The sequence below is a fragment of the Lethenteron reissneri genome, chromosome 11 (genome assembly GCF_015708825.2).
Source record: "Lethenteron reissneri isolate LAM-NWPU_2019-01 chromosome 11, ASM1570882v1, whole genome shotgun sequence".
In the NCBI taxonomy this organism is placed as follows: domain Eukaryota; kingdom Metazoa; phylum Chordata; class Hyperoartia; order Petromyzontiformes; family Petromyzontidae; genus Lethenteron; species Lethenteron reissneri.
Genome location: NC_083789.1, coordinates 9,194,360 through 9,206,831, shown reverse-complemented (window position 1 = coordinate 9,206,831; position 12,472 = coordinate 9,194,360). Strand labels below are relative to the sequence as shown.

At 49.1% G+C, this 12,472-nt stretch overlaps 1 protein-coding gene across 6 annotated transcripts in view; it reads left to right on the top strand.

The window, feature by feature from the left end:
- LOC133341421 (coiled-coil domain-containing protein 170-like) overlaps positions 1 to 12,472 on the top strand; it is an 85,639-nt gene that overhangs the window by 25,057 nt on the left and 48,110 nt on the right. For 5 of the 6 annotated variants that reach the window (XM_061550039.1, XM_061550035.1, XM_061550034.1 and 2 more), the window contains 4 exons: positions 3,253 to 3,397; positions 5,645 to 5,830; positions 7,201 to 7,620; positions 8,842 to 9,042. In XM_061550039.1, the coding sequence (XP_061406023.1) occupies positions 3,253 to 3,397; positions 5,645 to 5,830; positions 7,201 to 7,620; positions 8,842 to 9,042 (952 nt within the window). The remainder of the gene's footprint in view (positions 1 to 3,252; positions 3,398 to 5,644; positions 5,831 to 7,200; positions 7,621 to 8,841; positions 9,043 to 12,472) is intronic. The other variant, XM_061550036.1, reaches the window with a different exon arrangement.

Genomic DNA, 12,472 nt, shown 5'->3' with positions numbered 1-12,472 from the left:
TAGGGGTGTAGGAATTTGCATGAGCAGGGGTGACTCCCAATACATTATCAAATAGGGTATCAGCTTCAGAAAAATGAAGGTTTAAATTGTCAACTATTTTTTGGGGATCTGAAAAATATTCCCCATTTCGGTTAAGCTGAACGGGCATATGATCTGTTTTGGATGCCTTTTCGATACATTTGATTGTTTTCCAGAAAATCCTGGCATTTCCATGAGATTCAAGGAGAGTGGAAGAGAAGTAGTTATTTTTTGCATGCCGTATTTTTTTGACACATCTATTCCTTAAAATTCTGTATTCTAGCCAGTCATTGACCAAATTACTTTTCTGAGCACATGCCCAAGCCTTGTCCCTAGTTTTCATGAGCTTTGTAATCAAATGATCAAATTATGGTGGACGGTTGCCTTTAGTTTTAAATTTAACCAACGGAGCATGTTTGTTAAGAATTTGGAGAAACGTGTACCTGAAGGTCTCCCAAGCCGTAGTCAGGTTTGTAATATCACAGACCTTGTCAATATCCGAGTGAAGCACATCATTAGTAAATGCCTGAGTGCTGAAGTGTCTCATGGAGTGCTTCTCAACCAATTTAGGGGGGGCTTTGGGTCTGGCTGATGATCTCACCCCAAAAATGAAGGAGTGATCACTAAGGTTATTACCTAGAACACCAGTCAGTGCGAAATTGTGAGGGGCATTTGTCAATAGGACGTCAAGCAGAGATTACTGTCCCGGATTTTTTAGGTTGGGTCTTGTGGGGACATTTATTAATTGAAACAGGTTAAATTCATCTGCAAAATTTGTGGCCACGGCCGGCGGGTTTAGCCAATTCCAATTTAGATCACCCACTAAAACTATTTCACCTTTAGGGAGGCCCCCAAGAAGCTCTCTCAGTGCAGATGCAGCTTCAACATCCTTCCTACTAGGCGGTCTATAGCAGCACACTACCAATATGTGTTGATTATTAGGGAGAGTTATTCTGAGAGCCAGACCTTCAAAGCAACATTTTTTAAACAAGGAGTGAGCTGGTGAACATGCAATAGTATTACGAACATAGATGGCAATTCCACCTCCTTTAGATCCTCGGTCAAGCCGAAAAAGATTGTAGTTGTCAATCGTAATCTTCAAGTCATTGACGGCAGGAGTAAGAAATGTTTCTGTTAGGAAAAATATGTCCAGGTCAAGATTTGCTACTTCTAGTTTTAGTTGACTTAATTTAATCAAAAGCCCTCTGATGTTGACATGTAGAACACCAACACCTTTTCTGCCAGAAAAATCTACAGAATTATATGAGTTCTTTACATTTGGTCCAGGATGAAGCTCAATACCACCCAGAAATAAGAAAAGTAGAATTAATAGTTTGCACAGGTATTTTCTGTGAAAGGATGAAGAGCGACGAACCTTGGACGAATAGCAGCAGCTCGCAGATGGTGTTATTTTTAAGAGCAGAATGAAGTTTGGAAGGAGTGCTGGTGAAGTAATGGGACAAAGATAGGGTTTAAAAGGATATAATGATGGAGTGTAGAAGTGTCTATAAGTTGTTTCATTAGCAGGTGTAGTTGCAAATTTAGCAATAAGTATTGACGCGAAGTAACGCGGGTAGCCGTTTGTAGAGTTGAGTGTGGCACTAGATATGGCCGGGAGGGACAGTAGTAAGATACACAGCAGGTGAATTGACATCTTTAAAACACTAAATTTAAACACACACACAGCTCACTCACACGCAGCTCACCCTCACCCACTCTCAGGCACAGCCCACACCCATGCAGCACAACGCACACGCGGCCGCCATCTTGCTGCTGTTGTTGTTGCAGCTGCTGTTGTTGTTGTAGCTGCTGTTGTTGTTGCAGCTGCTGTTGTTGTTGCAGCTGCTGCTGTTGTTGCTGCAGCTGCTGCTGTTGTTGCTGCAGCTGCTGCTGTTGTTGCTGCTGTTGCTGCAGCTGCTGCTGTTGTTGCTGCAGCTGCTGCTGTTGCTGCAGCTGCTGCTGTTGCAGCTGCTGCTGTTGCTGCTGCTGCTGTTGTTGCTGCAGCTGCTGTTGTTGTTGTTGTAGCTGCTGTTGTTGTTGTAGCTGCTGTAGCAGCTGCAGCCGACCCAACTGCAGTTGCAGGAGTCATACACGAAGCAGCCGCAGCTGTGTGTACTACAGCAGAGCAGCAGCGGCCGTGCGGCCTGGAGGCGCCGAGGCTGAATAGTTGCGTGATGTGGACGTGGAGAGACGAGATGTTTGGCCCATCAGCTTCATTGTTCTGCTTCCATTGACGAGCGCCCTCCACGTAGGCCTCGACGTAGGCCCCCACGTAGGCCCCCACGTGGGCCCCGACGTAGGCCTCGAAGTAGGCCTCGACGTAGGCCCCGACATAGGCCTCTATGTAGGCCCCCGTGGGCTCCGACGTAGGCCTTGACGTAGGCCTCTATGTAGGCCTCCACGTAGGCCTCGACGTAGGCCCCGACGTAGGCCTCGAAGTAGGCCTCGATGTAAGCCTCTATGTAAGCCTCCACGGATGCCTCGACTGTAGGCCCCGACGTAGGCCTCAAAGTAGGCCTCGATGTAAGCCCCCACGTAGGCCTCAACGTAGACCTCGACGTAAGCCCCCACGTAGGCCTCGACGTAAGCCCCCACGTAGGCCCCGACGTAGGCCTCGAAGTAGGCCTCGACGTAAGCCCCCACGTAGGCCCCGACGTAGGCCCCGACGTAGGCCTCGAAGTAGGCCTCGATGTAAGCCCCCACTGTAGGCCTCAACGTAGGCCTCGACATAAGCCCCCACGTAGGCCTCGACGTAAGCCCCACGTAGGCCTCGACGTGAAGAACTGGTCCGTTGATAAGACAGTCTATTGAGCACTGGTGCGATGTTGTTTTCTTCAGTGCACCGAACACTTAAGGACACAGCTCACCTTATTTTGCTCAGTCCTAAAGACAATTTGACGATGTTATGAAACCAGTGGCAAAGGCACTGAATGATGTATGCCGAATGTAGTGGTAAAGCACAGTCGGCGATAACACGCGAGATGCGTATGCAGTCCGAACAAAGACCGAGGCGTGTGGGTGGCATCTAGAAGCATCCAGCAGCATCCCGTCTTGTGCGTTGCTACTCCCGAGGCAGCCGTGCATCCGCTTATTGCTACTGGCGCGACGTAGTACTGTTCACTCAATTGCGTTGTATCCAAATCGCATCGTGAAAACACGCGTTATAGGTAGAACATGGGGCACTGGATGCGGTGTGCCGGGTGGAATTTAGCCCAGGGTACCGCCCCTCCGCAGGTTGCACCTGGCCGAGAGGGAGCAGGCGGAGCAGAGAGCCGTGGCGATGGACAAGCGGCTGGAAGATGCCGTGGACAAGCTGTCCAGGGGGCTCAACGTGGACGCGCGCGCGGAGGAATACCCCATCGACCTGCTGGCCTCCCGGGTGCGTGCGGCTACGCGCCCCTCGCCCGCGCCCCCTGAAGCGCACCGTGCGAATGTGTTTTGTGTGTGTGAGCGCGGGCCTCTCTTGGGTTGACTCGGCCTTAAATGGGTGCCTGGCACGATGTGCAAACGTCGTCAGCAGCCGCGAGAAGAAGGCTGGCCAGGTGTGTTGCTCCCGACAACAACCCCCTCGTGTGCTCCGACAGCCTTTCATAGCTGCTCGCGATACAGCACTTGCCCCAGAAGTTGATATTGCTATACGGGGAATCTTTACCCCTTGTATGTGTACACACGTGAATGTGCGTGTGCACGTGCGTCTGTGGTTGAGCGGTAGTGTCATGGTTAACGCTCTGCGTGATGACCCCGGCGGCCCGAGTTCAATCCCGACTCGCGACCAATAATAGTGACAAATATTTGAACTGATCCTGGGCCTCCCCTAGGTCGACTCAGCCTCAAATGAGTACCTGGTGCAGTGCGTAAACATCGCCGCTGGGGAGACAAAGGTGGTCGGGCGTGGTGCTTGCCCCCCACCCCCTCGTGTGCCGGCCTTCAAAGGTGCTCGCTAACAGCACTTGCCCCAACAGTATGTTAAGGCTATACAGGGCATGTTTGTATTTTGTGTTTATGGCACCAGCCGCCCGATTGCTCATCATTATTTTTTAGCATCAAAAGTTGCGCGTTTGGACGCTTCAAAGGATGAGCCCGTGCCCTGGAGGAATTCTCGTTAAAAAAAAATGAAACGCAGGGACCTGGCAGAGCTGTCAGAAGCCGGGATAGTTAACCGTCAGATTATCCGCAATGAACATGTGTTAGAAATATATAACACCGAGTCTGATTAGCTCGAACGTAAGCGGCAGATTATGTGCGCTATTCCGTTCGCGGAGCAGATGTTATTGCGGCTCTTTATGAAGCCGGGCTTATCTCTCGAGAATCCGTTACGTGATTAGAACATTGCGTTTTAAGTGGTAAGTGTGCAATAAGGTAAGTAATTAAATGTTTAGACGGCCTGGACAGCGAGTTAGGGACGCGTGCCCCCTAATGCGCTAAGCAGCCTATTACGCCTTGCTTCAATAATTACAGCAACAACAAAACTTTCCTCGTGCTTAAAACGAATTCCACCGTGGGTCCACTGAACGTTGTCGGGTGAAACAGGAGGTGCGTTGCGCGTTGCCTGCTGATGACCGAGAGTAGACGCAACATCACAGCGCTGTGGTTTTGACGCGTCTCCGAGTGGCGTCCCGCAGTGCGGCAGGGCTTGTGGCCAGTGCTCGTCCAACTGGTGAAGACCGCTTGTGTTGCGATCAAAACGTCGTGGGTCTTTTGCTTTAAATTTAGATTTTAGTTTTCTATCTACGTGACTTTACCGAAAGAACCAAGAATATGGTGCCAGTCATCCTTGTGCCTCATAGCAAGAAGGACCTGGCTTCGATTCCTTATTTTGAGTGGAGTTCGCATGCGTTCATATGTTCTCCCCCCCTCCTCCCCCACCCCGTTCATGTGCTACGACCCGAGATAGATTCCCACTCACTGCCAACACCAGTGACGGTTATCTGAACCGGTCCTGGGTCTCCCCTAGGTCGACTCAACCTTAAATGAGTACCTGGTGCAGTGTGTAAACATTGCTGGCCACCCACCCCCTCGTGTGCCGTGCCGGCCTTCATAGGTGCTCGCTAACAGCACTTGCCCCTGCAGTGCAAGGCTTGGCTTTGCATGCGTGTGTGGAGTTTGTATGTTCTCCGCCTGTTTTGCTTGGGTTTCCTTCGGGTGCTCTGATTTCCTCCCATCGTAAAAAAAAAACCCACCACACAACAATGCACATGTTTAGACAGCCTGGACGTGCGCACGCGTGTCAATGTGCGTGTGCACGTGCGTTTGCGGTTGAGCGGTAGTGTAGTCCTCAACGCTGCACATGATGACGCTTGACTCGCGACCAATAACAGTGACGAATATTTGAACTGAAATCCCAAAGCTGAAAAATGTAAATTATCAATTACAATTAAGTGACTCGCAATAAATTATTTGCCAGTCATACATTTCTTTCTCTCTTCCCCTCTTCCCCGTAAATATTTTGTCTTCGTCCATCTGTTACATCCGTGACTCTCCTCCCCTCCCCGCGGTCACGTGCCGTGGGGGCATAACAGCTGTCAGGCCGACGATATTTTTTTCGCGTCATCCAAGTGGGCCCTGCGCCTTGCGTTGGTTTGTTCACTTACATTTTTTTTGTAAAAAATATTACTTTACGCCACAGGCCACCGAGCTCTTCCAGGAGTGCGTGCTCCAGCGGGCCAAGATCGCGAGCTTCGAGGGCGCCTTGGCCTCGCAGGAGGTGGAGGCGAAGGCGAGTCGCGAGACCATCATGCGCCTCGTGTCAGAGGTCGGCCGCGAGCAGAAGGTCGCCAGCTCGCAGGGCCAGGAAGCCGAAGCCCTCCGGAAGGTAAGGGAGGCGGGGGGGGGGTACGTGCGAGGGAATTCTGCGGGAGGGCACGTGGCAATTTTTGCCGAAGCGGTAAATCTCAATTTGGGTCGCTCGCGGTTCGAGTCCCGGCGGTTCGCCCCGGTCAATACGGCCGTCCTCGTGTGTTTGACCAAAAGTTCCCCCGCCGTGTGCTTTCACAGTGGTTGCCAAAGAGCCTCTGAAATCACGAGGATAAGAGTGGGCCACACGTGCCCGTGTTACGATCCAAATTGCTAAGATTAGCTAATTGGGTGAAAGTCACGCAGAAACATCGCTCCTCACCGTGAGACAACTGTGATACATAGAGCGCTTTGATGGTAGCCTCGAGCTATACGAATGGCGTGAACACCAAATGTACCAACGATGATGATAATGCGCACGCATTTTGCTGCACTAACCTTGCAAGATATCCAAATGTATCCGCATGTGATTCTATCAGCTCTTAAGAAGACACATTGATGGAATGATCACTGAGCCAGTGGTGGAAATTCCTTGTTAACCATAAGGCACAACCGCTGTTGACTTCCTCACAAAGTGATACCTATTTTATTGACCCCAGAAGAATGATGGGCTGAGTCAAGAACCAACCAGGATTTGAACTCGGAACCTTTCAGATTGCGAGCCGCTGGCTCTACCGCGGAGCTACTTGGCCGGATATACATCATTCCCTCGTTGTTCGAGAGAAATACGTGCCGGAGATGCTCGTGAACAGCAAATGTCACGGATAATGATATTAAACCTACGAATATCACACCGGCAACGTCTCTGTGAGTCATGGTCGTGGCATCACTGGCGCTGTTCAGTGGGAAGCGAGTAAATTATAGGAGCCGGCAGAACGCGCTAAATGCAAACTCCGATTGCGCCATTATAAACGTAACGCTGATGACATATATCTTTAAAAAACGAGGATGAGAACGTAATTTACAGGGCATATCTCACTGCATGTCATGTATGGTCTTGGATGGATTCTGAACAACGGTGGTGGTGGTGATGGTGACAATAATGATGCTGATGACTACAATAATGATACTAATGCTGAACATGATGATGAGGAAGAGGAGGATGGTGATGATCGCAATCATGATAACGAGGACGATGATGATAACCATACTGAATTTATAAGTTATAACAGTGCTGATAACAATGACGGTGATGATAATGAGTGGGAAGTAGCAAAAAGGAGGAACCATACTCTCCGACGGCCTGTATGTATGTATGTTGAACCTCTTTCGCACCATATATAGCTAATCATAGCCACGGGGGAAGGACAACAAACGAAACACAAAAAATCCGTTCTACAGCAATGAGTTTTCAATCTGACACGACCCAACGGACCGCTCCCTCCGCAGGAGCGCGAGTCGGCGTTGCAGGCGCGGCGCTCCCTCGAGCGGGAGGTGGAGGTCCTCCGCGAGCGGCTGGAGGCTGGGCAACGTGCGTGGGACGCGGCGCGGCGCGAGCTGGCACAGTGGGAGCACCGGCGCGCCGAGCTGGACGGCGGCCTGCGCTCCAGCGAGCACGAGGCGCGCGCCGCCCACGCGGCGCTGCACGCGTTCCGCTCGCAGCTCGCCGCGATCCTCTCCGACGGCGACGACGGCGGCGGCCGCGACCGCCGTCCGGCCGCGGGCGCCGGCGGCGGCGGCGGCGGCGAGGAGGACGTCAAGGAGCGCGTGCGGCAGCTGGTGGTCGCCCAGCAGCAGGGCAAGGCGGTGAGCAGCGCGCCCGGCCGCTGGCGACCGGCGCTTACACCCGCCGGTGAAATGAACCGCGAGGTGAAAACCGGGTCACGAAAATGTCAGATTTTTTTTTTTCCCGAACGAAGTCCAGAGGTTAAACGATCGCCTTTGATTTGACCCTGAACCCCAACCCTGAACTAATTCATTAAATAGTTATCCACCTTGATCTAAGCCTGAAACTTGAACCCTAAACTTAAACCCTGAGGATAAACCCATACTCTTGATCTAAACTCTCTGAACCACAACCATAAATTAATTCCATAATCGTGACTCTAAATGAAACCACTAACGTTGATATCGAACCACAACCCGCCTGTGCGGAATCTCGGAGGTAACTTCACAGTATCCACTTCCGTGGGCCGCTCTCTCACACAGAGAGTTGAATTACTTTGCCAGAGTTCCAAATCGATCATCTCTCCCACGACGCGACGGCGATGGGGCGATCGGTGCTAAACGCCAACCCTGAACCAGCGCCCTCGCCAGGGCGGAGTGGACAAAGCGAGCGGGGTGGTGGCACGTGCAGTCGGTTTGTCTGAAAAGAAGGAAGCAGTGGCGTCAGGTGGGGGAAAGCCCACTGAGCTATATAGCTCTTTTCCAGAAACGACCTGGACACAAATGATCGCTCAACTAAGTGGTTTATGTGGAATTTATAGCAGACAAATAAGCTCATGTTGGTTCTAAATGTGGAGGGAAAAATCAACGTGACCACGGGGAGAGAGGACATGCAAACTCCAAATAAATAGGCTACAGGGTCGGGATCTAACCTATGACCTCCTGCATACCAGACGAGGGAGTTAACATCTTGGGACCAGGGCTTCATTTCAGCTAGGTCCGTCTGGATTAACGACACCCAAAACACGACTCGTTGACAATGTAGGGCCCGTCAGAGGTTTTGTGACGCGCTGCATTGGTGGAGCGATCGCTCCGTTTTACCCTGGCTCTCCGTGCCCGCGCAGCTGTGTGTACGTGTGTTGAACTTCTCTAGCACTGCATGTAGGCAACCATGCTAAATCAGTGGTGCGGGGGAAGGCCAACAAATTAAACACAAATAGCAGTTTTAAAAACCTACGTTTTCAATCTAGATTTAAAAGTGCATAGCTCCAGTGTCTTCCTAATATCGTACGGAAGAGCGTTCCGTACGGCCGCAGAAGCGCATTCCGAAAGCGCGCGATGCCGTAATGACCGTCTTTGTTCGATGGCCGGCTGTGAAGAGTGACCGGAGTTCGCGTGACGGCTTCTGCTCCTTGACGAGATCAGCTGACGGCGGAGCTGGAGGAGCGTGTGTCGCGCCTCACCGCCCAGCTGCACCGCGAGGCCGAGCAGAGCCGCGACGGGGCCCGGCGGGTGCGGCGGGCCGAGGAGCGCGCCCAGGAGATGGCCGAGCGGCTGCGTGCCGTCGAGGGGGAGCTCGCCACGGGCGACGTGCTTCGCGACGGCCTCTCCTTCGACCGCCAGAAGGTAGGCCGCGCTGGTCGGGAACGCCCCGCTCGGGGCTTTGCCACCTGTCTGTCCCTCGTTTTCACCGCGGGTCCCTCGTCTGCCTCCTGCTGAGGCGGCCGCGCTGAGTAGATGGTCGATCGTCGGAGGTGGAATTTAGCCACGTTAAGTGCGGAAGACAATTGAACGTGATGGCGGGGCTTTTTTTCGTGTGTGTGCGTGCGTGGTCATTGGTGACTGGGCTGAGACCATGAACTGTACTGCACCTGAGAACTAGATGTAATCAAAGCAAGGATCACTGCTATGCACTGGCATTGGTCTAGGGCAACCAAAATAATAAGAAGAGACATTTTTTGTTCGAATTCGGTAAAAAAAACCCTCAATGTTTCAAGAGCCGCAATGCATGCAAATAGGAGACGTCGGTCCTGAATAAATAACGTCAGAAGCAGTCCTCAAAGAGTCGCATGCAGCTCCGGGAGCCGCAGCTTGCCGAGCCCTGGTCTCGGGTTGCCAGCAGTCCTGGTTTTACCAGCATCAGTCGCTTTTTTAGGTAGCTGCTCTGTAACTCATCCCTGGACGTTTTGTCAGCTGCGTAATAATAAGCAATAGTTACACCCCACTGGGGACAATGCTTTTTACACATCGTTCCCCCCTCTTCTCCCGGTATTTTGAGATATTCTTGTTCCCATGATATGTCCTACGTTTGTGTACCCTAGAGGAAAGTACAGAGTCCTGCATGTGTGTATGTACGGCCCTTTTGTCGGCCTCAAATCAGGCCAACAGTTTTGAAAGTTTTAAATGTTACAAAAAATAAATAACAAAAGAAATAGACATTCATAATAAAGGTTTTTAGGTCAGATCACGTGATTATAAATGTGTCGCAACCCTCCACCACCCGACATGGCCAATCGGTAAAAAGTGTGTGCCATCTGTCCAATACAGCATTTACCGCATAAGCAAATCATCCGATATACACCTTCTGTTCATAACTTTGGTATTTCATCTTTAGTACAAGACACTAGAGAATTATAATTGTGTGTACCGTACCAAATCTTACTTTAATGTTTTGCTTTTGCTAAACACGGGCTAATTTGTCAGTTACTCCTGAGATTTATGGTATTTTTATTGTTTTGATAATTATCAAGCCCTACATCTTAATTTATAAGAAATTCAGAACATCTTGTGAATGTGATTATAGATATTAAACTTAACCCCAATTATATTTTGGTGAGTTTTGATGTGAATTCTCTATTCATTAAGGCTTCAGTTAACGAGTCACTTAATTTACTTGATACACTGGTAAAGAAGACAGGTTTACCAGAAGATATTCCAAAACTAGCTGACCATTGCTAAATAACACTTACTTCTTATGGAGAGGTGACTCTTTAAACAAAGGAAGCAGTAATGGGCTCTCCTTTATCTCCTGCTATAGCAAATCTGTACATGGAAAACTTTGAAACAAGAGCACTTGCCTCAAGTACATTAAAACCATATTTTTGGTTTATATATGTCGATGACACTTTGGATGTCTGACAACATGGTAAAGATACACTTAATGAATTTTTAAATCATCTCAATGCACAAAACCCGGCCATCCAGTTCACCATGGAAATGAAGGTGAACAACACACTCCCCTTCCTAGATATTTTTCTTGGATGCGGTCAAAATGGCAAAATACCACACAGCGTCTACCGAAAGGGAATGCACAATGATGCCTATCTGAATGTAGATTCGCATCATCACCCAGCACAGAAATCCTCTCTCATCAAGACGCTCATACATCGGGCAAAAACAGTGTCAGATGGTGAAAGTCTAAGGAGAGAGATTAAACCCTGTTAAAGAAGCACTACGACTGAATGGCTACAATAATGCTCAAATTAACAGAGCATTGAATGCCAAACCGAGACCGAACAACAATACTGCTGAAATTGATCAGATTATCAAAATAATTAAAATACCATATATCTCAGGAATAATTGACGAATTAGCCCGTGTTTTACAAAAGCAAAACATTAAAGTAAGATTTGGTACGGTACACAAAATTAATAAACTAGTGTCTTGTGCTAAAAATGAATTACCGAATTTATGAACAGAAGGTGTATATCGGATCAATTGCTTATGCGGTAAATGCTATATTGGTCAGATGGGACATAACATTAGCGTAAGACTAAAATAACACCAAAGGAACATTTAATCATCTCAAACAGAACTGTCAGCAGTGGCAAAACATGCTTGTCAACAAGGGCACTCAGTTGATTTTGATAAGGTGGAAGTGTTATGCAAAACTAATTATTACTGGCCAAGACTAATTAGAGAATCCATCGAAATTGAGAAAAATACAAATAATTTTAACAGCTCTGTTAGCTATAGACTTAGCGCAGCCTGGAAGCGTATTATTAAGTAATACACAATACATATTACAATTCCTTATAGAGGAATCAGATACTAATTAACTGATTACTAATCTATTATATAACTACAATACCCCCCCCCCCCCACTTCCGCCTCTGATTTCGAAACCTAATGGGGTTCAACAATGATGACGTCATCCTGCTCTGTTTAAGAGTGGAAGCAGGTGGATGGCTTCACGTCGAACAACTCAAATTCTAAATGTTGTGGATTCACTCTTCAAACACACCGGTGGGCTGAAGAAGTAACTAATTGGCGTTTTGTTAACGCGACACATTTTTTACTGATTGGCCGTGTCGGGTGGTGGAGGGTCGCGACACATTTATAATAATGCGATCTAACCCAAAAACCTTATTTATGAATACAGTAATACTGGTCGAGAAAGCGTACGTGTTAGAAATAGACGTACTATTGCCATTTATTTATACAGTAAACCCTTAATGAGTCTCAACACTCCTATTCAGGAGTATCCTGCATTGGAATGTCGGCCCATTTACATTCGTGGTTGTGTGGCATGTGGTAAGAACAAAGAGAACCCGGAGAAAACCCACACATACAAGGGGACAGCACTCGAAGCCCCGCGACCCACGGGTTAAGAACCGCTGGCTACTGCTGGGAAGGCCATCCTGGCAAACTGGAAAGATCATGAACCTCTTCTTGGTTCTTTCGGTAAAGTCACGTAGAAGGGAAGTAATAAAATAATAAAAATAAAACATAATAAAATAATTCTCACGACGTTTCGGCCACAACGCAAGCAGCCGTCACTGAGGACGGCTGCTTGCGTTGTGTCCCTTCTACGTGACTTTACCGAAAAAACCAAGAAGATGAATCCCTGCAGTCACGAAAGCTTTAAATCTAAATGATGAACCTTCCTCCTGGAAGCAGCGGCGTAACACCCCGTTAGCCCTCGCAGGAACGGAGCATTCAAGCCGTAAGCTCATGGGTAGAGAGCGGCCAGTTCGAGGCCAGATGGTTCCCCATTCTTACTGAATCCGGCGTGAAAGTGCGCACGATGGGAGGTCGGGGGGATGGGGTCTGGCGT